We start from the raw sequence: 26,503 nt of genomic DNA, 5'->3' as shown, positions 1-26,503 counted from the left end.
ACCTTAAAATGTCGACAAATAATCCAGATCAAGCGTACGTGGAGTGCAGCAGCCGTTTACCGGTATGGAGATATTTTAAGAAAACAGTTAATAATTTGACTGATCAATGCAACTTGTGTAAAGCTGTGCTCAAAATCTCATCCGGGTCTACAAAAGGTTTACACGTCCATATGATGTCAATCCATAAAATTGACACTAAATTGAATGCGGGAGTCGGAAGAACAACAAATACACTTGGGCCGGATAATGTATCACAGATCACTACCTTCGACTTCATCAGGGTCTACTAACCTTTGTTTTTTAAGGAGTCATTTTCAAAATCACCTACGTAACTACTTACTAATTCTCTTGAAACTTGAAATATGCTTATTGTATAGATTACCTAATTTACTTATGTTAATTTCCGTAAAAGTTGATAATTATTTAGTTAGTAAGATTAAAGAATAAAGATTTTTATTTTCTTTCAAGTAATATGTTATTTTAGTTAACCTAAATCACAAGCAAGCAGTTATTGGCTTCTTCAGTTATCCGAATATATTTTTTTTTTAAACTAGACGGGATCCCGAAAATTCCGGGATCCCACGGGATTGAATATTTCTAATCCCGCGGGATCCCGAATTTTCAATCCCGAGTCGGGATTGCATTCCCTACTGATGTACGTGTGTAGTATTGAAAAGTAGGCGAAACTAGGTTTATAATAGGAAATGAAAAGAGATAAAATATTATTATTTTGTCAGTTTAATATACATTACATTATGTTTGCGCCTTCCCTAAATAATGACCAATAATTTTCTACAGTGTAGGTACCTATTTTTTCTAGATAATTTTACTTTTATTATTTTTTATTTTCAATTCTCTCTAGTTTTATATTAACGGTGTAATTTAGTTATTTTGGTTGTTATTTTACTGCTATCTAAATATATATGTTTAGTTATTAAATTCAAGGATAGGTATAATAAATTCTAAGTGGTAATGAATATTAAATAAATATCTATATGCTTGTCAAACTGGTTGTTTGTTAGGGAAATAAAATGGCCGCTCGATTATTCAGAGGAAAACATTTATGTACACTAATAAAAATATTCTAAATGGCTAGCGATCTAGGTATATAATAATGTGATAATTCCTACACTGCTTTATTTTGCCTTCATATTTTTAATTCTGTCAAAACAATATGAAATAATTTAGTGTGTTTGAAAATATTTTAAAATTAACTTGGTATTTTTGGCTAGTGATTACAATTAAACAGTGTTGCTGCTATCATCCATTTTATTTACCTACTAACCCCCTTATTCATAAACGTACCTACTCTTAAGTTATCAAGCCGATAAAGTTCGTTTGTCCCTTTCCGACGTATCAGTGTGATAGAAAGGAACAAACGAACTTTATCGGCTTGATAACTTTAGTGTTCGTTTTTGAATAAGGGGGTAAGCATATTATTTTTTTATTGTTTGGTGTTAGGTACTAAAATTGGGATAGTTATCAATTTTGCCCAAAGTTAGAGGCTCTTCTAAGCCTCTATTGTTACAAACTAAAACAATCACAATACTTACATACCTATGACCGTTTCAATTTTTGACAAAGGTATGATGGAAAGTTGCGTAATGAGTTAATCACCTAACTAGTGCGGTAATATAGCGCCATAAACACTGTAATAGTACATTACAATACAAGTGCGAAAAAAAGGAAGTTCGAAACGAGTGGCGATAAATTAAAACACGACCGAAGGGAGTGTTTTAAATCGACACGAGTTACGAATTTCCTTTTCGCACGTGTATCGTACGACGTTTTTCAGTACAGATGAGCCTCCGAAGTTTCGACCTGGCATATAATGAACCACTTCTCGCACTAGTGCGTAAAAAAAACAACATCTGTACTGAAAAAGTTTATTATAAATGTGTCCATGAATTCATTTTACTTTTAAATTTATCGTTATATGATTGAGGTACTTCGTTTTTATAGTAGATATATTTAATTATGTTAACGATTCTAATTGACGTATAACAGACGTTATTTAAATTAATTCTATTCGAACTTTAGAATTGTGTTGACATTGACTTGTAACTAGAGATGGGACGAATACGGACTTTGCCGAATACGAATGTTCGGCCGAACATTCGGTTCAGCGGTTACCGAACCGAACATTCGGCCGAATGTTTGGTTCCGCCATATTATAAATCCTGGCTTTGAGTTAAAAACTTTTGAATGATTGGTAATGGGTACATGTATCTTACTAAGGCTCTTAATTATTATAGTGCATAAGAAAATTTTGGTTTTTGTTTCTTAAGCTACGCTATTTTTCCTTTTTTTTAACCGACTTCAAAAAAGGAGGAGGTTCTCAATTCGACTGAATGTTTTTTTTTTTTTTTTTTTATTTATTTTTTTTTTGTATGTATGTTACTCGATATCTCCGAGAATCGTGGACCGATTTTCAAAATTTTTTTTTTGATCGAACCGGTATAACCCCGAGATGGTCCCATTGGAACCAAGTCAGGGTCTGATGATGGGATCCTGGAGAAATCGAGGGAACTCTTCAAATGTTATAGGCACATGTAATGTTTTTAGTCTATTTTTCAAAGGTACACCAGTATTTACGTCTGATGGTAATAATTTTATGTGGCTGAGCTGATGATGGAAGGTCAACTCCTCAATGGTTAGGAGTTAAAGGATAATTCTTTCACTACTGTACATGTATTCGGACTGATACATATAATATCACTAGGAACCACTAAAAATCAACTGAGCTGATGATGGGTCAAGTCCTCAATGGTTAGGAGTTAAAGGATAATTCTTTCACTACTGTACATGTATTCGGACTGATACATGTAATATCACTAGGAACCACTAAAAATCAACAAATAAATAAACTTTTTAACAAAAAATAAAACCGCCTTCAAAAATAAGCGCGTTACAAAACACGGAGACACTAAAAAGCCAAAAATAATAAACCTTTCAATTCAGATTTCTTATCGTATTGCAATAAGCTAAACATCCAAATTATAAACAAATCAATTATTTTTGGAGTCGGTACCAGCCTGTGTATGGTTGGGTGGGGCAAACAGGCAATAGCAAGGCGACGAACAGGTCTGGTACCGACTACAAAAATAATTGATTTGTTTATAATTTGGATGTTTAGCTTATTGCAATACGATAAGAAATCTGAATTGAAAGGTTTATTATTTTTGGCTTTTTAGTTTCTCCGTGTTTTGTAACGCGCTTATTTTTTTACAGAACCATTGCATTCATATTTTAATGCATTTTTAACTCCCTTTCTCCCTTTGGTAGTTCCTTAGAATGATGAAATAAAATGTCATTATCCAATGAATTACGAAATAACTTACGTTATTTATTTACTTTGTTTATTTGGTAAATATTCGGCAATGTAACCGAACTATTGGCCGAATACGAACATTGAAAAATTTGCCGAATATGCCGAATACCGTATACTTATTCGGCCCATCTCTACTTGTAACTAATTTATGCGCTTATTAATTAGTCATCTAGTATTCTAGCCTAGGCAACCTAACTTGCGTCATTCTAAGACCTAACATAGGAAATAAAAACAATTAATTAACTAATAGGTAAAACGTGAATAACTAGGTTTTAGATTTTCCGTATGAATTTATCGGAAGCAAAAATTATTTTTTTTCCTGGTTAAATATTTCCATATTTATTTCTTATCGTTATAAGGATTCAAAACCGTATAGTTATTGTTCTACCAATAAAATAACTGTAGGAACTGTTGCTGCTGTTTATAAAGGTTTTGAGATTGCGTTGTTGTATTGAAAATATCCGTATTAAGGGATAAATTTAATAATTTTTTTCGGTATCAAGAACATTTGTATTTAATTTATTTATTGTATTGCAGTAGAGATACTTAAAGATATTGTGGCGAACAAATTACTTTCATACTAATAACATTCATAGGTTAGAGTAGGTATAATTTGTACCTACAAGTTTTTATGAAGATGAACTGTAGACGATACTACTTGTCATGTATTACTAAAATGTATTTTCCACGAAAGGAATATAAAAAGTTAGAAAAGGCTGCGTTATACGCAGACAACTTACTTTGAGCCAAGATTAAACGCGCAACAAAACAATTTCTGACGTTAAAATCCCTAGCAAAAAGAGCATTTCAAATAAAACACCACATCATAACAGCTTACCAACATGACAATCGTACAAAGAAAAACGTTCGAAAACACCCAACTAACCATGAAATCTCATGTGTTTCACGTTCTGTTCCACGCAAAACTCAAAGCACAAAGCTCTCATTACGGCATAAACAAAAACGGAACGCCGGCGTGAGAATAACGTTCGAAAATTGAATTTGGAATGTTATGTGAACGCGCGCGTTTTTCTTTTTTTTTCGTGAGCGGCATAGTCAAGGCGTTTGTGCACTGAGCCTATTTGGTCGCACGTGGCGAAGGGGTGGGTCTCGAATTTTCCGAGGTTTCCACCCTCCACGGACCGCCCCTATAGGCTTTTCTGTCCGGCCTATGCTGTTTAACCGATCGGCTAGGGGAACTGTGGAGTAGCATTTGTTTATTATAGAAGCATGTTTTTAACGAAATATTTTATTAGGGTGTATTAGTATGTTGTTTTGTTTATTCATAATTGTATAAATTTAAATAGACCTGAAAAAATATGTACTGCATTTCGTACAATATTAATTGAAAATAAACATGTTTTTGTCATTAGAAATTTGATGCTGGGAAAGTTTTGTAATGATATTAAAGATCTCTATCTCTATAGTCTAAGCTGTAGTCTTTTTGTTATATTTTGCCATTTTTATTACACTTAAGTAGCAGCCATAAAACAATTAAAACTACATTACAACGATCTACAATCTACCATTTTAAACCATTTACGGTCACGGTCATATTTTACACAACACCTTTACATCGCTAACGCAAAAACTATTCCAAGTTCCAACTCATTATTAAAGATGGCGTTAGAAAATTCAAAGAATCTCATAATAATTACATGCTACGGAGTAATTACAAGCAAAAACCTTCGTCTTATAAGGAAGTTTGAAGTGCATATATAAAAAGCATAAAATAAAAGCCGTAATGGCGGAAAAGGGAATTATAGCCTTGAGCAGTTTGGAGTTACGAGTCTAAAACGGTTGTAGAGTTGCCTATGATACATGAGGGGGTTACATTTTCACGCATCATACATTTTTTTAGAGTTCCGTTTAATGTTAGCTTAGAACACTTTGTAGGTATTCATTAATATGTACATATTTTTTACATATTATATTAATAGGTATGTTGCAGTAGAAAGTCGCAGTACTTAGCAATTTTTTAAATAAACGATTTGAAGACCCGATATATATATGTATATATATAATATATTAAAAAATAGAATATTATATTTTGTGATTTGGAATTCTCTATCCCAAAAAGTTTCTTTAACACGGGATTTTTCCTTACCAGAGAACCACTACCTCTAAATAAATATTTTATTTACATATAAAAAGGTAAAGTTAATATTAATTAATATTAATAATAATTATATAGAAATAGAAATTATTGTATTCACAAACACACACAAAGATCAAAACTATACAAACAAAAACACATACAGCATACAGAAGGTGACTCGAAATGGTCTAATCTCAGCATTACTGGCGATAATTTACTAATTTTAAATCGGTATTTCTCCTAAATCGTACCTATTAACTACCGTTAGCTATATCATACGAGTCCGCTACGCCGCAGAGCCATCATTTCAACTCCCGCGCACGCCTCACTGCCGACTACTGTGTAATTACAGAATATACCTTATTCTTTATGTTTAGCAGGTGAAGACACAACGTTACATTCATTTACATTCTCTATTTTAATAGCGCGTAAAATTAGGTAAGTTTCAAATTAAAAAATTGTAAAGTATATTATGTATTCGATAATTCGTGGTTATTAATAATGAGTTTTTTTCTTAATAACTGATTATAAACAATATTTCTATTTGTAAATTAGAATAATTGTGTGTTAATTTACGCCTATTTTTAACCCCCGACGCAAAAACGACGGGGTGTTATGTTATAAGTTCGATGTGTCTGTCTGTCTGTCTGAGTGTGTGTCTGTCTGTGGAATTGTAGCTGCCGAACGGACGAACCGATTGAGATTTTGTTTTTTTTTTGTCTGAAAGCTGAGTTAGTTGGGAGTGTTCTTAGCCATGTTTCATGACAATCGGTCTATGTCGCGGTCGGGGGTTTTTTCAAAATTCTAATTTTAGATTTTATTATCTCTGTGTCCTAAGTGTAAACAAGCATGTAGGCTGCCAATTGCTATTCGGTTATTGTATTATTAATCTTTGTCAATTATATCATCACCTTTCACATTGCCAACTCTACAACAAACACCTTTTTAATAACCTAACCACAAAATTAAAATTTTGAGAAAACCCCCGACCGCGACCTTGTGGACCGATTTTCATGAAACATGGCTAAGAACACTCCCGACTAACACAGCTTTCAAATAAAAAAAAACTAAATCGAAATCGGTTCATCCGTTCAGGAGCTACGATACCACAGACAGACACACACACACAGACAGACAAACAGACAGACAGACAGACAGACAGACAGACAGACAGACAGACAGACAGACAGACAGACAGACAGACAGACAGACAGACAGACAGACACGTCAAACTTATAACACCCCGTCGTTTTTGCGTCGGGGGTTAAAAACCTAATATTATTTTCGTCCAATGTGTGTGTAAATAAATCTCTGTAAAAGCACGGTGATTTTTTATGGTACAAGGGTGTCAAGATGCAAGCCATTACATGAAGTGCAAAATTAATCTCATTCCGACTCAAAAACATTTCCCACTGTTTTCAAAACCCACTTCGCTCCTAAATTACATTTAATAAAAAGCTAACTAAAAACAAAGGCCACTGCACTCCATTCTCTGTTCCTGCCTACTTTTCGTTCAACGCCTACACGCTCACTATTTTACTAACCCCCCTCCATTGAAAACGGAGCCTTACGCTCCACATTTACGTTTAAAATTGGCTCGCGACCGTTTATACGCACTCTGTCTCTTTTACTCGTATTAATCAAAATGTGAGTTTTCTACTTTGACGTAGAATCGTAGCAAATGGATAAGGCATTGTTCCACAAATTGAAACTATGGTTTTATAAGCAGCCAGTGCGTTCAGACCTTTGCGTCCGCTCCGCTTACTTAGCGCGGCGGGGGCTTAAGGGGAAATCGGTAGGGGTAGTAGAGGCCTTAACGAATTGGTCGTAGCTAAGCTTGGTTTAGACATGGTTCATAATTGCTATTGTAAGGTAAAGGGTTTACAATAAACCGTCATTATGGGAGACAATGATTAGAAATGGTGAAATGCGTTTTGTATAATTGGTATGTATTTTAATGACTGTCATTATAAAACGGGGGCGGCGTTGTGACAACTCGGTAAACGCTTTGTATTGAAAATAAACAGTTATTTTATCTCTAAGTATTCGTATTTTTTCAAAACATTTTTATGCGATAGAAGACATTTAATAAAAGTGACAAGAAAGATGACAATGCAAACAACAATATTTCGTGATCGGTCGCGTACAGTATAATTTTATAAAGATCATAATATGCTAATAAAAGTACTGATAACATCTTAGAAACAATAAATTATAATAAAATACTATAGATCGCTCTTAGTTGATAAGACTCATAAGACTGTCTGTTGTTACCTCTATTTCTTGTAAAATAGATATGATGCTATTGTAAAGTAATTGTTTAATTACATAATTACATCTTAAGTTGATTTTATTTAGTCGTAGTTTTTTTACGTCAGAGTTTTAAATAGGTGGATTTAGTATATCTGCTCAATAAAATTGTAATATTCATTAAGTAATAAATATTAGGTACATGATATATTTTGAAAGAATGTTATTATGGGTATATCGTCTTTATACCGTATATTATGAGTTCTATTTTTTTTTAATTATAAAGGATCATTCTACATATATTAATTAACTACCAATTCTGATTTAATAAAGCACGATGAAATAATACAATTGTACCCTTTTATAAACAGTGAAATAATGACACGTTATGCAACAGTTTTACAGTCCAATAGCCTTTTTATAGGCGGGTTGACATTGACTTACCTGCGATCTATTTTTATTGCGAGCTTTCATATTATAAAGGGCATTATCATAATAGATTCAGTACAAAAAGGTACCTTTGTTATGATATCGTTTTTGAGCGAAAATAAGAATATTTTTGCTCAGAATGTACCATTTACATATACAAATGTAAATATAAGGATACTAGCTTTTGCCCGCAGCTTCGCTCGCGTTAGAAAGAGACAAAAAGTAGCCTATGTCACTCTCCATCCCTTCAACTATCTCCACTTAAAAAATCACGTCAATTCGTCGCTCCGTTTTGCCGTGAAAGACGGACAAACAAACAGACACATACACTTTCCCATTTATAATATTAGTATGGATTAATGTACTTAGGTTAACGTATCGCAACTGGCGACATGTTTTGAAACATATGTATTAAATTGTTAATTAATTTACCTTCTAAAATATCATTTGACATTTGTCAGTCGCTTTTCGGTGAAAGAAAACATCGTGAGGAAACCGGATTAATTCCAATAAGGTCTAGTCTAGGGTTGGGAGGTCAGATGGCAGTCGCTTTCGTATAACTAGTGCCTACGCCAAAACTTGGGATTACTTGTCAAAGCGGACCCCACGGTCCCATGAGCCGTGGCGTGGCAAAATGCCGGCATAACGCAAGGAGGATGATGACTTTACCTTCTAATTTTATTTTACTAGAAGAAGCGTATTAAAGAGTTCAAAGATTAAGATTTTGACTCGTGAATATAAATTTAACAAGTATTTACGTGCCGGCGGCCGCTAGTTCGCGGCCCATTCAGTGGTGACGACCTTCGCGCGGCGCAATAGAATTCAATGTCGGGTGCTCGCGTGCGGTCCGTTTGTTAATGTAGGTAAGAATTTAGAATGGCGGCATTTTGTGATTACCAAAGGAGTGAGCCTTCTGTACTTGTACTAATTATATTCTGTGCATAAATAAAAGCAGCCAGTTAAAAACTTCTTCGTCTTATCGTGTGAAGGGATCATAACTTAACTAGATATTAAATATTTTACTAATATCTTGCCACCTCCAACCCTCGAGTGGTAGCTTTTTTTTATAAATTACCTATTAATTTAAATGTTTTTAGGGTTCCGTAGTCAACTAGGAACCCTTATAGTTTCGCCATGTCTGTCTGTCCGTCCGTCCGTCCGTCCGTCCGTCCGTCCGTCCGTCCGTCCGTCCGTCCGCGGATAATCTCAGTAACCGTTAGCACTATAAAGCTGAAATTTGGTACCAATATGTATATTAATCACGCCAACAAAGTGCAAAAATAAAAAATGGAAAAAAATGTTTTATTAGGGTACCCCCCCAACATGTAAAGTGGGAGCTGATATTTTTTTTCATTCCAACCCCAACGTGTGACATATTGTTGGATAGGTATTGAAAAATGAATAAGGGTTTACTAAGATCGTTTTTTGATAATATTAATAATTTCGGAAATAATCGCTCCTAAAGGAAAAAAAAGTGCGTCCCCCCCCTCTAACTTTTGAACCATATATTTAAAAATTATGAAAAAAATCACAAAAGTAGAACTCTATAAAGACTTTCTAGGAAAATTGTTTTGAACTTGATAGGTTTAGTAGTTTTTGAGAAAAATAAGGAAAACTACGGAACCCTACACTGAGCGTGGCCCGACACGCTCTTGGCCGGTTTTTTTTTATGGGATAGGAGGCAAACGAGCAGACAGGTCGCTTACCATGAGGTCACTGCCGCCCATGGACACCCGAAACACCAGAAGTGTGGAGGTGCGTTGCCGGCCTTTAAGATGGGTGTACGGACTTTTCTTGAAGGTTTGAAGGTCGTATCGGTCCGGAAATACCGCTGGCGACAATTCATTCCACAGTTTAGCTGTTTAATCTATTTAATTATTTGTGTTTAATTTATTTTTCCTAAAATAATAAGCGCTATTTTTTTTTTTACAAACCTACATGACTATTTTATCAATAAAGACAAGTTTCTATTCTCACGCAACGGATGTCATGACAGAACACAGAATACATAATTACGGCAATTCACAAACCATGCCACAACGCACAATTTCCCCAGTTTTGGAGCGATTCACAAAGAAACGTCCCACGGTGCAATAAGAGACGAATTACGGGCAAAAAGTAAAAATCTAGAGAATTATTGAGTACAAACTGATATTTATGGTGTGGATAAAGAATGGAGTATTGATTTTTTTTTTGTGTGAAGACTATAATTTTTATCAGTATCGATTAAGCCTTGTGATGTTCAATGACCTCAATTAGAAGAAATTATAATCTTTTATTTGATAGGTGTAAAAAAATAAACAGATTTTGTTCCAATTTAGACTTAGACTTGTAAAAAAATAATTCGAATTAAAAATAAGAAGTTTTGAAACACCCAACGAAGTCATTTTATGAAATATGTTTAAAAATTTCTCAAAATTAAGATAAATTTTCATTTCAAATTTTACTTTACATAACCAACCGAACAATTTGAAATTAAATTCCAATTGTTTTAATTTTTCCAACATGACATATTAATAAAAATAATACACGAGTAAAAAAAAAGATTAGCACAGTTTGATTTCATTCTTACCTTCGGCACCATTTTATAAAAAAAACTCACATATGCACATTGCACAATCCGTGTGACTAAAACCATTTCAAATAATAACCTCCACAGGCGGTAAGCACCTAGACTAGACACATAGATAAATTACACGAGGCCTATGTTTATTCAATACCGCTCGTTACGTGACACTCTGCAATTGTACGTATTTTATCTGTGACTCAATGCCGCATGAAGGTTAAGGTTCGACTGTATTGATGTCATTTTTGACTCATCTGACGGTTTATGGAGGGTTTCCATAATTGAAAATTAATCGGTTAATTAAGCTGTGGATTCTTGTAAGATTAACTCAGATGGAGCTTATAACATAGCTTGGTATAAGTATCTTCGATTTCCTGTACAATCAAGTGTAAAACATACGTCCCGCAGCTCTTAATTAGGCGACATAAGAGCTATGGGGCATATTTTTGTCTTTTTGTACGCCCATATAAAATTTTTTATACCTGAATGTCCATAGTTTTAGATAAACTGCCATTGAGATAAACTACATTTTACGCAAACGAAAATATAAATTTTTAATCATCTTTTAAATAAAAGGAAAGTTTTTTCCTAGGCTAGAAAAGACTAGGTACAGATAGACAAACAAAAGCATGCATTTTTATAAATATTTTAATAAAACAGGAAAGTTTTCTGATTCCCTAATTTCACTCGTTGAGGAAAGCGCCTAAATACTGTATGACTGTATCAGTCAATTAACCATATTAAAAAATAACTGAAACAGCCATAAGAATACTTAGAGCGTCAGGCACTGAGCCTGTAAAAAGTCAAGGTTTTTGAATCTGAAGAATTTTACTCAGTTCTTACAAGATAAACGATAAAAAATCCCATTGTTTAAATTGTTTGAGTATGGTAATATAAATGCGTTTTCAAATTATCCGATCCGATATTGGATGTCGGACCGATATCCCATATATTTACGCCGCCATCTTTGATTTTTTCCTTTGAAATCCTTCCTACATTCGATATCGGATCGGATAATGTGAAAACGCATTTACCATACATTTACATTTACATTGTAAGCAACAGAAAAGTCTTCAAACATTGCAAGTTTGAAGACAGTTACTTATAACGTTTTTACCTACAAAATTCAGTCTATTTACCGTAAAATCTTCCCGGAAGCAAACAAAAGTATCCGCGTGATAACTTATCAGCCACATAAAATGTCCGGCCACTTTCGTTGACAAACATTACGCAACTCGCTGACGTAACTTTAAGGCGTGGACTCGCACCGCCCTTTTGAACCCTCCCCTGATAAGGGTATCATCGGATGATGATAGTCCTAAAGGTGTGACGACCGTTTTCGCCCAGTGGGTAGTGACCCTACCGGCTAAGCCTATGGTTCTGGTTCGAATCCCAGTAAGGACATTTTATTTGTGTGACGAGCACAGATATTTGTTCCCGAGTCTCGGATGTCTTCAATATAAGTAAGTCTAAGTATTTGTATATTATATGTATATCGTTGTTTGCGTACCGAGTAGTACCGACAAAACAAGCTTTCATGTGCTTACCGTGGGGCTCAATAAATCTGTGTATAAAAAAATCTATAATGTATAAAAATAAATTCTATAAATTCTATTAAAATAAAAAAAATCTATAATAATACTTACAAAAGCATTTGAAAATGTGAATTGGGGAGGTCAATTAAGGTTGAAAGAAAATACTCGTAGGTAAGTAAAAAAACTAACTACCTATTTTGGCTCAGTGATCCAAAGTGAATCTTGGCCTCTGAAACGAGAGATTATGCGCAGCCTCTTGCCAGTCACTGACTTGAAGCCGACGCAGATCCGCCACCACACTGTCCTCCCAGCGATACCTGGGTCGACCCGTCGGATGGCCACCAGCCGGTCGACCCAAGAACGCTCAAGTATGTAACGACCCAAGGTAAGTAAACAAGTAAAATTTAACCATAAGTAAAGTGGGTATATGTATATTGGGTTGATGGATGAATGCCAAGTTACCATGGCCCTAAAGGTCACCAAACATTACACAACCCTCAAGGTGATGTAACTACAACATTAAGGCGTAAACACACCATCGCACCGCCCTTTTACACCCTTCCATTATTGTCTCATGATGATGATATTTCAGGGTCAATAATAAAGTCTTGGGTAATAGGGTCTTGATTTACCAAGGTTCCCCTCAAAAGAATGAAAAAAGGGACATTAAATAGGTAGGTTAATATTTTGGAAAATTTATACTATTTTCCAAAATATTCTAAAGGATTTCGGCCTGTCAGTTAGTAAAACGTGAGAACGTCGAACAATTGACAGACTATTATCGTTCGATAAGTGATATTCAGTGAGGCCCTTAAAGGTCAACAAACATGACGCAACTCTTACAAGTGACGTCACTGGTGCAATATTTACTGCACACATCGCCGCACCACCCTCTTAAGGTGCCCACTTTACTATCAACTATGACTATCAGTTTTCCGTGCAGTAACGGCTCCAGATAAGGTCGTTGCTGTCCAGACAAATTATAGTCAATGGGCTCCTTTAGGACGTTTAGGAAAATAAATACCACCTGTTTTTCTATCCCATCTTCTTCCATCCTTTCGAGATGAGCTTATAATAAAGTTTTGCCTTCGAAGAAGATCTTCTCACTCCGACAGCCAATTGCGTTTGTGCGAGACAATGGTAGACTATTTCATGGAATGCTCTTTCTGTCTTCTTGCTTGTATTATTTTTCTTTTGTGTGTGTGTGTGTGTTTGCCAATAATTGAATTCCATTCTAATATATTTATTAAGTACATACAACTACAACTTTTCTGCTTTGCCTAATGGTCGACTGGTAGAGAATACCTTAAGTTCGCCTATTGTACGATGTATTTCTTTTTTTTATGCGATGGAAGACAAACGAGCAGACAGGTCGCCTGATAGTGAGCAATCACTGCCGCCCATGGACACCTAAACACCAGAAGTGTTGGAGGTGCGTTGTCGGCCTTTAAGATGGGTGCCTAGCGGTAAGAGCGTGCGACTTTTAATCCGCAGGTCGCGGGTTCGAACCCCGGTTCGTACCAATGAGTTTTTCGGAACTTATGTACGAAATGTCATTTAATATTTGCCAGTTGCTTTTCGGTGAAGGCAAACATCGTGAGGAAACCGGATTAATTCCAATAAGGCCTAGTTACCCTTCGGGTTGGAAGGTCAGATGGCAATCGATTTCGTAAAACTAGTGCCTACACCAAATCATGGGATTAGTTGTCATAGCGGACCCCAGGCTCCCATGAGCCGCAGCAAATGCCGGGATAAAGCAAGGAGGATGATGACGATCGTTCGACGTATCGGTCGGAAATCCCGCAGGCGACAGTTCATTTCACAGTTTAGGTGTGCGGGCCAGGAAATTACTGCCGTCCGAACTGTCAGCCATCTAAATGATGGTGATGGAAATGTTGTCACTTAGGGCGATGGCGGAAAGAAGCGACAGGGATTAATAATAAATATGATATGATATGAATAAAGATCAATAATTATTCTAAATTAGTTTGAGGTACTCACCGCCGCACCAGTCGGCTGCGTCTCCCCGCCACCCTCACCCTCCACGCAGAAGTAGCACTTGTCCGACGGCTTCCAGTCTGAAGGTTCTTCCACCATCTCCACCTGGAACAGAGGGTCAGGTTCAAAAATTGGCACAGTCACTCCAAGGATGGATTCACCTTCGAACCTACGTAGGGTCCAGGGACTCTCATTCCTTAGTTCCCTAGACCTCTTCTGCGTGACGATGATGTGTATGTCAAATGTGGTTGATGCAACTGGCCCTTAATGTTGTTTTGAAGAAATGAAGTGTTTTAGAAGCTTCTAATATGTCATTTTCGATACCTTCGAATGGCAGAAATATTGAAATCAGATGAACTAGAAGCTAGAACTGTCGTTGATATAGTCTTGATCACCTGTGCTGAAATCTATAAAAACTTACCTTTGGGACAGTAACAGGGGACTTCATCAGTCTTTCTAATATGGTCTCCGGCCCTCATTTATCTGCTCGACTATCTTAATTCTAATTCTAAAATTAAAGAGGAAGATTCATGTAGGAAACTAAAAGTTTCAGAGAGTTTACCTTTGGGACAGTAGTAGGAGTCTTGATCAGTCTTTCTAATATAGTCTCTGGCCTTTTTTCTCCTTCCTTGTCTTCATTTATTTGCTCCTTTGTCTTGATCTTCATTGGTAAAGGAAGATTTCAAGAGTTTACCTTTGGGACAGTAGCAGGGGTCTTGATCGGTTTTTCTAATATGGTCTCCGGCCTTTTTTCTCCTTCCTTGTCTTCATTCATCTGCTGCATGGTCTTGATCTTCAGTGCTTTGGAAGGGTCCATGGAAGATATTTTAAACTTTAGATGGCTCACCTTTGGGACGGTAGCAGGGTCTTGACCAGTCTTTCTAATATGGTCTCCTGCCTTTTTTCTCCTTCCTTGTCTTCATTCATCTGCTGCATGGTCTTGATCTTCAGTGCTTTGGAAGGGTCCATGGAAGATATTTTAAACTTTAGATGGCTCACCTTTGGGACAGTAGCAGTAGTCTAGACCAGTCTTTCTAATATGGTCTCCGGCCTTTTTTTCCTTCCTTGTCTTCATTTATCTGCTCTTTTACTTTGATTTTCATTGCTGGAGGAAGATCTATGTAGGGTATTATAAGATTTAGATGGCTCACCTTTGGGACGGTAGCAGGGTCTTGACCAGTCTTTCTAATATGGTCTCCGGCCTTTTTTCTCCTTCCTTGTCTTCATTAATCTGCTGCATGGTCTTGATCTTCAGTGCTTTGGAAGGGTCCATGGAAGATATTTTAAACTTTAGATGGCTCACCTTTGGGACAGTAGCAGGGGTCTTGATCAGTCTTTCTAATATGGTCTCCGGCCTTTTTTATCCTTCCTTGTCTTCATTTATCTGCTCTTTTACTTTGATTTTCATTGCTGGAGGAAGATCTATGCAGGGTATTATAAGATTTAGATGGCTTACCTTTGGGACAGTAGCGGGAGTCTTGATCAGTCTTTCTAATATGGTCTCCGGCCTTTTTTCTCCTTCCTTATCCCCATTTATCTGTTCTATAATCTTGATCTTCAGTGCTTTAGGAGAGTCCACGGAAGACATTTTAAACTTTAGATGGCTCACCTTTGGGACAGTAGCAGGGGTCTTGATCAGTCTTTCTAATATGGTCTCCGGCCTTTTTTCTCCTTCCTTGTCCTCGTTGATCTGCTCTATGGTTTTGATCTTGAGCGCAGGGGGAGGGTCTGTGGAAGGCATGGACTCGTCGCTGGATGGCTCTCCGTCGCGCTTGGGTAGGATTGCGTCTTGATAGAGTTTCCATTTTCTTCGACCCATCAACTCCTCTGCCACCCGTTCTAGACCTGTAATGACATGTTTTAGGTTAGTCTTGTTTTGAAAGATACCATGGAATATCATTAAGGGAGAGTTTTTAAAAGTTTTGACATAAAGAGCTTACTTCTACTGTTAACTTTAAAAAACAAACGCTAACATACTGCAAGATTTTGACAAGATTCCCGATGATGAGACACAGTCTGAGGTTTAAAGTTTCATAGTACGGATCCTATACATATAATAATTCGTTGGGTGTATAACTGGACAAAATAGTACATTACGATACAAGTGCGTAAAAAAGGAAGTTCGAAACGAGTGGCGATAAATTAAAACACGACCGAAGGGAGTGTTTTAAATCGACACGAGTTACGAATTTCCTTTTTGCACGTGTATCGTACGACGTTTTTCAGTACAGATGGACCTCCGAAGTTTCGACCTGGCATATAATGAACCACTTCTCGCACTAGTGCGTAAAAAAAAAACACCATCTGTACTGAAAAAATCATTACAGCACTTAACATTAAGAGAATAAGTTTTTAATAAGATTTTTTTATAACAAAATTCTTTAACAATTTTTATCGCCGTAGGAATTATTTATTTCACCAGCAAAGCATATTTTTACATTTTTAACTAAGTACATTACCGTTAAATGTGTCGACGAACCCCACTCTACCTTATTTATCGGTTAATTAAGGAATAAATTGATTTATACTCAATTACTGTCAAGAGATAAGTTTGACCTGTGGTTTGACATTGGCTGTAAGGTGTACGCTAAATCTGAACTCGAAGCGAATTAAAATGTAAATATAACTACAACTAGCTAGAGACTTAAATATCATTACATCATTAGGTACTTTTTCCTACTTTTTGAATAAAATTCATAGTACCTAATAAAAATAAATAGAGAATAGACCATTTATTTAGATTATTAGTGAATCTACATATTATTTTTATTTGTATCAAAATTTTAAACGTTTGTCTACAGAAACCTAAAATAATCATTTAAAGGCGGCAGAGGTAATCAATCCAAAAAAAAATCACTCACCATGCGTAAGTCAGGGCTGGGCAACCTTTTTTCGCGCTAATTGTGAATATATTACAATACTTTGTGATCTAACGCTACGATTTAAATAACAATCGTAATTATGGTTTATATTAGCATAAAGCGATGATTGATTATGCAAACGGTTATAGCAGGGGTGGGCAACATTTTCTTGGATCTTCTAATTTTTATAAAAAGTTGGAAAATTATCAGTACCCACAACACGAGTCTTCTTGTATTGAGCTTATCGTGGGACTCAGACAATCTGTGTAAGAATGTCCTATAATATTTTTATGAAGTTTTTTTAATGATATTTAAGTTTGACAATCTCGATCTGATTTGTTTGTTGAACAAGTATAGCTGTTTATGTTAGAAGAAAACAATGTTTGGAAAAAGCTTACCAATTGTAAGTTTGGCTTAATTTAGTAATGCAAATATGAATAATTTATTTATAACAAAGAAACCAAAAAACTCAAAGTATTATTTAGATTACCGTATTAATTCGTCTTTATGCCTATGACATAAAATACATGTTTTTATTGAATATTTTGTTGTAAGTAGGTATCTTATAACTTGGCGTTGTAGTACCTACCCCATGTTAGTTTGTATGTACCATTGTACCTAGCCAAAGACTTTTTAAATTATATTTGTCCTGTCGGATATTACGATCAAGCATTGCCACAGATGTAACAGACCAATAATAATTACCTATGATTCCAATTAAAATCAACCAATTTATTCCACAAAAAAAACGAAGCACAAAGTTACGTCTTGATGGAATCTAAAAATTTTCCTTTAAAAGTCACTAGCCTGCAGGCATCAATAAATATATCAATTATACGAAAACCCATAAATCTCGATAACGACCCAATAAAACATCAAACAGACAAATATCTATAAAAAATAGTAATAATTACACAAATCAATAACCACGATAGCCAAGACTAACATTTATCGTATGTACATAAATAAAAATCCGCTAGTTTTAAAAACAGTAACAAGTAAACTAAACATTTTAAAACTGTTTTTGCTTTGCATTTATCCAATGTAGGTATCATTTATTCAGTGCTACATAAAATAACATAACGGGGATAAACAATCTACATCAAGTTTTGATGCCATTTTTGAGCATTTTAGGTAACAGAAAATGGCGTGCTCATTTATTTTCTATTTTCATTTGAAAATCAATTCAGTCAAAAGTTAAACTCCCCGAAAATGTCGTTAAAAATTTATAAAGTGTAAACTTTTATTTTGCAAATGACAAATTTCGAAAGCCTACAAAAATGTGTGATGTGTCCGAAATTAATCCGTGTGGAAATTTAGTCATATCAATTTCGCCGACTCCAACACACATCAGGGTCACCTCGAAACACGCAATTTTCACTTCATGTGTTATGAAACTTGATCTGTTATTAATACCATTATTAAGCAGTAGAAAAAATAAACGTATCGATGAGGCCTGAATTCTAGAAGCGATAAGTTTAACTATCACCAAAAAAAAATTTTTTTTTATTCAATTTATTAGTAAATTTTACATTAAATAATGTAATTATTGTAAAATTTACACGCCTTACGGATTACTATTATACTTACGGATTTAATTATTATAATATATGTCCCTAAAATCTTTATTAAATTTAATCAAATTCAATTATAGTAAGTACCCAGGTTTTTAAAACTACGACACAAATGAAATTTATCAGCAAGATGTACAGTTATTCTCAGTATTCTCTCAATAATTACGGCCACCGAACCAAGACACGGGCCAGTGTTAATTTAGTAATTACGATGGCAATGAACTTGTAAAGATTGTTACGTGTTCTGTTTTGTAATTGGTTATATTCAAACGAATATTTACGATGTAAAATTTGATTTAAAAAAATGTATGTCGCTTTTTTCACAAAAAAAGTTCAAATTTTTAAATTTTCTGTACTTTCGTATTAATGAATATCTTAAAGGAATAATGAAATCCCATGGAATTTTAAAGCTTAATTCAATAGCAATTGTTATAATCTGTTTTTCGTTTATATTCCTACCCTTCCAGGATGCGGGTTTATCCAAACTTTTCTAGGTATTTTTATCAAAATCTAACAAAGTAAAACGTCTGAAAAGGAATATACCTTGTCTTTAAATTACCTACATATATAATTATTTAAGTTAGGTTTAGTTTATCATATATCATGTTGTACTTAAAGTTATCATTATCAATATTCAATCCTATGTAAAAACTTGATTAAATATCCTCTGTAACATTTTTCATCTAAAAAAAATGTAGACAATTTTTATTTTCCTGTTTTAGCACAGACTAGGTAAATAAGAATTTAGAGGAAGAAGTGCAAATAAAGAAACAATTTTGAATTACTCTTTTAAATAAAATAAAAAATGTATTACTTCCGTTCCTACCTAATAATTAGAATTATGACTTTAGAATATTTAAATACTAATTTAGCGGAGACTAAATTTAACGTTGTGGGAAAAATATTTTTCATATGTTTATTGCTAGTTTTATTTATTTAATTATATGAATAAAACCGCATCCGTGTTAAATTGTAAGATAACTTAAAACAAGATAACAAAAAATACATCAATGACCGATTTTATCAGCAAATTTATGTACCCAAGTGTGTATTCTAAATAAATGTAAATTTATTTCATTCTTTTTATGGTTCTGGTATATTAAAGCGCCCTAGTATAATCAAGATAAAATAACCTTTTAAATTTTAAATAATAATTTTCATGAGAAGCAGTATTTTACAGAAATTGTATGATGTTAGGTTTAAATAAAGAAAAAAATGTTTTCTTTTAATGAAAATTTATCAATTGTGATTTTTATGACACTGAAACTTTATAACGTACTACAGTTTTTTTTATTAATGATTGACAATGTTGACATTTTTGAAATCTGCCTCCAAAAGTGCAACCTTAACTGACTAGTTGTATGCTAAGTTGCTAACACAGGTTAAAAAAAAACAATGAATCATTATTAAACACAACATTGAAACAAAGCACATACCATAACTGCGATAACAGTTATCTAAAAAACGTGTCTAAACTAAAACTAAAACCGTCAAATAACAAAAGAAAAAACAAAATGGCGTGTCATGATAATCAACAAAGGATTCACTGTCAATTATTTAAATAAAGAACGTCACAAGTGTTCATAGGTCAAATATATATGTAGCCGTTTTTGTGTGCGTCAGCTGCCTACTGATTGGCTAAAAGTGCGATTAGAGTGGCCGTTTCAAGGTCGCTGTGAGTCCGTGTGCGTGCGTGTGCGACGGTGTGGGTGATGAGAGGACGCGATTGGTCGGTTGGGATTTAGAAAAATTAGGCGGTGTGAGGCACGAGCGAAATGATGCATGAAATGTTTACTCAGTTAAGTTTGAAGATAGGCGATATCGGTAATATGAAAATTGCATACGCATTTTCATGCTAACGAACATTTTTTCAAAGATAAAAAAATGCCACACTGAATAAATACATAATTATGTTTTGGCTTTCCTGATAATCCTGACGTATTTAAGCAATGTTTCTAATAATTTTATCTGAATATTTGAGTCTAAATTAGGCACATTTATCTGAATATATTAGCTGAGTCAATCTGTGTGTCAGTGAGCCCTTAGCAAAATTCATGTTGTCTCCATCAGTTTATGTCTAATGTACAAAAAATACACATTGCATTTGCCACTCAAGGTAGGTAGGTACATACATCATAGCCTTTCATTGAAATAAGTTTGATTTTGACCTATGCCACTTCAGTTCTAGCCTAATAATAATTATAGACCCAAAAGCTTATGGCGTTATTTTTAAAACCTCAATTCACTGACAATAAATTGTCATTATTTGTGAAAAAGAACAGAGTACGTAACCGAATGGCACAAACGCTCACGAAACGAAACGCTCGCTCGTATCTATCTCTATCGCTCGTGCTTATTGGCGCGACAGAGCCTACCTTTCTGATGCGTTTCGATTTCGTTTCGCGTCGCAGAAATGCCATTCGGCTACGGCACCTGATAAATCTGATAATACATTTTAAGAATAGTTCAGGGGTTGGCCAATGTATACCGTCAAAGGCTTTGAGTATAAAACGCCATTTCCTGGTAACTTGCACCACATCCCAACATAAGTGATTCAACGCGGAAACGTCCATGTCCTTGTTCGGCTCATCGTTGGCATACCGACATTATTTGCGCTTATTACCATTATTAAATAATGCCCATTTATAGAACTAGCACTATTATATTATACCCTTTTTATTATTATGGCTAAACGCTTCGGGTTGTGTAATGCATCTTGGGAAACTGATTTAATAAGCGTAGAAAAATAATATAGTTGTTGTATGTTTCTTGACAGATTGTATATTATGCGATATGCCCAGTTATGATAGTGTACGGTCTATATTAGGTACATACTAGCTTATGTGACTATTTTATTTTTCGGTATTTTTTTATAAGTAATAAAATTACCTATCAACGGAATATTATAATTTCCAATGGTAATATAGAGGTTTGTACTCTTTCTCCTCGATAAAAGCTCAAAGTAACCAAACGTTATTTAATTTGTTAAAAAATCTACCGACAACATAAAATGTAAAGTTATTTCTATCAAGCCTTTTCCGCTACTAGAAAAAGCGGAAATTTGACGTAAAAATTTTTAATTTCGCGCTTTTTTCTACTGAAAAACTTTATTGATCGGATATAGCTAACTACGATCAGGGGTAATAAACTTTTCGTTGTATTTAAAATCAGAAAAATCTATAGTTTCTCTATCGGTACCTAAACGTTTTGGCCATTCGGCCATCATCTCGTGTCTCGTATGTGTCTTTCAATTTGTGAGACATGGCCTGGTTCGAACTTGTAGATAATGTCAAATTTAAGCTCTAAAAGATATAATAACGTCTGTATTCAAAGTGACATTTTTGTGTAAAATCATAATTTAAAAATGTATTATAAATGACAAATGACTGAAACAAGTTTGATAGTTAACTTCTTACACAAAAAAGTAATAAAAAAAATTAGCGTATCTACTGTCATTTATTCTTATAAATTAAGGTCTTGTCACATTTTTGGTCTTATCTTATTTTTAGTGTTACAATAATATACTGTACCTACCTTATATATATCTTTCCTATATAGGTAATATGCCTAGTTACGAGTATAATAGGAATATTGAACATAATTTATATCTAGAAGAAAACAGACTCCATTGCCGTTAAATGTTTTTATATCATTATTATTATGGAAAGACGTAATTTTATAATACTTGGACAATGTGCCATTGTGGGGTCTGGGAAAAAAACATTAGATGCCTTTATGACTTAATGGATTTATATATCAATTTCAGTTCTTTGTGTATTGTTAGACCTTTATAAACATAACTATTTTTGTGACATTTTTAAATGAAATAGGTACTTGCTGCTTATAGGTTAAGTACTAGATTTATATAGAATTTGGCTCAATAAATGATTGTCTTGTGTAGTATTTGACATAAAAAAACAATATTTATAGATTTTGGGTATTAAAAGTGTGATAACTACGTATTTTCGATTAAAAATCTGTGTAATTTTTTATTTATTTTGGCCACCGAAAACGCTGTCAGCGATGTAGTGACTTCATCTAATTCGAACATTACTGCATGTCAAAACAATCACTGACATATTGAACTTTATGCCTTCATACTTACAAAGTCAGAAAATTTTGTTTTCGAGTATGATAACCTGATGCACAGATAATCTATAGATTAACATGACTGTTGTTTTCGCCTGATTAAGTAAAAGTATACTTTCAAAATATTTTTTGCTGTTTATAAGTCATAATAAAATATGGTAATATTTTATTTCGGTTAATAGGACAGTACTGAATCAAGTAGCCTATAAGGCGCTATATTGTGTGCGCTATACAAACAACGCAACATAAGATGCAATGTTTCCTGTGTCCAGCTTTAAGTGTACTGCAGAAGACCTTATAAAAGCTACCTCTCGAGCAGGTGGCAAGATATTGGCAAAATATTATTTAGTTTAGAACTTATGATCCCTTCACACGATAAGAAGGCGCTATATTCATTATACAATATGCGCTATATTCAATATGAAATCACATTTAAAAATATTTTAAGCGGGTTACTCAAGTGTTAAGTCAATATAAAGTTCGACACATTTCACGAACGTTATATCGACAACACGTGAGTGACCCGCTTAAAATACTTATATAAATATGTTTGAGTCTCACGGGAGTTTTATAGTTGAAATATGAAATCAATCTTATCGACAACCGACAGTTGGTTCCTTTTGAATTATAAAACGTAACATTTAGTTTTAAAACAGAAAAATATTATGAATTCAGAATGTTTTAAATAATCTTTAGATACGTCTTTTCTTTACGTCTTCCAAATCTAATGACAAAAGCTTTTATTTAATGCCCTAAGCCAGTCTTTATCAGAAAAACATTAGAAAAACTGAAGTTATCCTTATAAATATTTATTTCATTCATAACATGAAACGAATTATCACTATGCTCGTTTTTACAAAAATGGATAACGTTTTTGAAATGTATAATAGAAATGAAGAAATATATAATAGACACATACATCGGTTAATTTTTAAAAAATTAAATGTTTATCTACTGTTTCGTAACGTAGGTGATTGAATGATTATAATTATGTCGAACACTGCATAAAACTATGTACGAAGTGTAAGCAATTGCAAGTACAACCTTGGTTTAAATTTTATACTAAGTAGCTGTCAAATTGTTTAAAAAATCCATAATTTTTTAATCACTTAATACATGAAAAAAACAAAATCACCAGAAGTGTTGTATATTTTGCAATACCTACCCTAGCTATTCCCAAAGTTTCACATTTCCCACTAATTCTTTTCTAGAATAAAATATCTCGACGAAATACAATTATGAAAACAAAGGTGCGGCATCAGATAAGGTCGACTCTTAAATCTCGGAGACAATGAGCGGCCGGATGCTGTACGTCTCGCGACCTCTAGCTGATCGCGGTTTGACAAGCACACAATACCATTTCGTGCATGCCTACTTAGCTAGACCAGATTTTAAGATATACACGGTGGGCCTGAACAACCCGAAAAATTTCCTGGCCACATTTAGCGACTTAGATCTTTCTTTAAAATTGATTTTGGTCATAATCGGGAAAAAAAGCGAATTTTTGACCGAAGTTTATACCACTATTTATCTAGTCTTGTAATAATTGACAGTTATTAGCAAAAGAAAAAAAACTTTGCAAAAACCCTCTTACTCAAACGTCATAATATTTATTTTTATTTTTTTATTGTTTTTACATCAAAAATGCGTGGTCGTGGTCGATATATTTTTAACAATTTAAGCCAATAATTTAAGATACGGAAAACTTAAACATTATCTCTAAATACGACATGAACTATACATATTATGTCAGTGTCAAAGGTGACGTTAAAAGAAAAAGCAACTTGGCACTGACATCACATATTATTATCTGTTAACACTTTCGAAACCGGGCTCTACGCGGCGCTACGACATTTTCGCTACATACGGGTTTCCCCATGTAATCGGCTACGCTTCTACGAGCGGTGTGCCCGACAGTCGGGTTCTTGGTAGCGAAAGTGTTAAAGATACTATTGATATATCAGTTCGAATGGAGTCATAATTACCTGCAAGTTAATGATATCGTCAATCGGAAGTGATAGAGTTAAGTGTAATGAAACAAGGCGGATTATCGCATTTTATTACTTTCATTACACATTTACGCACATGCACGCAATCCGCCACTTAGCAAAATCCACCGTTTCTTGCTGCGCCTAGTAGATACCTTACTTTTTATCCCTTAATTGCTATATTAGCACGTCAAAAACAAAACAAAAAGCGAAATAACTCGTTCAACAAGAATAAGAATTAATGAAACACAACGATAAGTGACGAAAAAAATAATAACAATTTTGCCATGGCGAGCTGGCTATCTTTGTTAACATCTCACGCAACCGGCAGCGCTATGAAAAAAAAGGAAAGCCATAGATCATACTCTATGATAAAAATTAATTGTTACCAACGAAAACGCACCGTCTACGCCAATTATCTTCAAATCTACGTCGTTTAAATTTTAAAATGCATTAACGTTCGATTCTACTGCGAAATTCGTTATTTAAAACTCACGATTAAAAAAGGTTGCGGGCTCCTGGAATCGAACGCGAGCCATTTGAATGAAGAATTAGAATAAGATGGCAAAAAATATGAGCATTAGAAAGAGCAGAGCGCTCGGCGTGCGAGCGGGACGCACGATGTCCGCGGCACGCTATTGGCTGACCAGTTTTTATGCCTTAGTTCCCCTAATCTTCATTTCGAACAACATCTGCTGCACTAATGTTTATTCGAAATAGTTCCTTAAAATTATCGCTGTAAGATCACATTTGCTATTCGCTCGGTGTTTTCTTTTATTTATTATTATTTTTTTCTATCGGTCATTGCACGGAAGTTGTTTAATTTTTAATACATCTCAGTACCATTTAAGGCAAGTTTGTAAGGGCCGTGTTTCAAATAGTAATTATTTTTTTCCGGTTATAGCCGGCAGATGGGGCTAGTTTCGCCATGAGCTCTTGTAGATTACGTGTATCGCATGTAATTATTTTTATTAGGAATTCATGTCCTTATTAGACTTTGGTCTGTATTTACGTACCTAATTGCTAGTACATTAACATTTATAAAATACAAACTTTTTTTTTATTTATCTTTTTGAGACATACAACTTACAAAATAAAGCAATAGGTAGGAGCATGGGAAGATACCTACTTGTGTTTTTAACGCAAATATGTGGTATTAGGTTCAATTATATTTTCTGTTTCTTATTTAGGTATCTTTTACCAATAACATACGCCTTAGGTACTAAATGTACTTTCCATAGAAATGAGTTGATTCGTATTTTTTTTTCCGTAATTTAGAAATTTGTTTATTCATTTGATGTATGATTTCATAAAAACATCTAAACAAGAGAAAAAAAAAGATTCTGAAGATGCCGTTGTGTTCATTGACTCGTAAAGATTGTGAACTCGACCGTACACAGAAAAATCAAGAAACCGAAGACATTTCAATAGAACAGACAGCTATAATTAAATTAACACTAACAACTGCTAATCGCCAGCATTCACGAACAGACAGAATACATGAATTCCGATCGAATGATCGACCAACTATTTTATGTTTTTTTTTTTTTGTAAAAAGAGTAGTTTTTTTGACTGATCATTTTTTTGGACCAAAGGTTGCGCGCTGGCGCCGTTACTTGGAAATAGAATGGCGTGGGACTAGATAAATAATTGTGATGATAGTTGTTTTATTTGAGCGAGGTCCGTCATTTGATTTGCTAATCAAGCAACCGGTGTTTTAATATGCAAGATACTGAAATATTATACTAAAATTACGTTAAAAGGTTTCCAAAATAGCAACATTT

The 26,503-nt window shown here is 34.3% G+C and overlaps 1 protein-coding gene across 5 annotated transcripts in view; it reads right to left on the bottom strand.

Annotated features, from left to right (window-relative positions):
* The window catches only part of LOC125238454 (mushroom body large-type Kenyon cell-specific protein 1), a 327,977-nt gene that overhangs the window by 48,193 nt on the left and 253,281 nt on the right, over positions 1-26,503 (bottom strand). For all 5 annotated transcript variants that reach the window (XM_048145807.1, XM_048145808.1, XM_048145811.1 and 2 more), the window contains 2 exons: positions 15,817-16,052; positions 14,211-14,312 (listed from right to left, as the gene is read on the bottom strand). In XM_048145807.1, the coding sequence (XP_048001764.1) occupies positions 14,211-14,312; positions 15,817-16,052 (338 nt within the window). The remainder of the gene's footprint in view (positions 1-14,210; positions 14,313-15,816; positions 16,053-26,503) is intronic.

This window comes from Leguminivora glycinivorella, chromosome 23, assembly GCF_023078275.1.
Source record: "Leguminivora glycinivorella isolate SPB_JAAS2020 chromosome 23, LegGlyc_1.1, whole genome shotgun sequence".
Lineage (NCBI taxonomy): Eukaryota > Metazoa > Arthropoda > Insecta > Lepidoptera > Tortricidae > Leguminivora > Leguminivora glycinivorella.
This window is presented reverse-complemented; position numbering and strand designations above follow the sequence as displayed.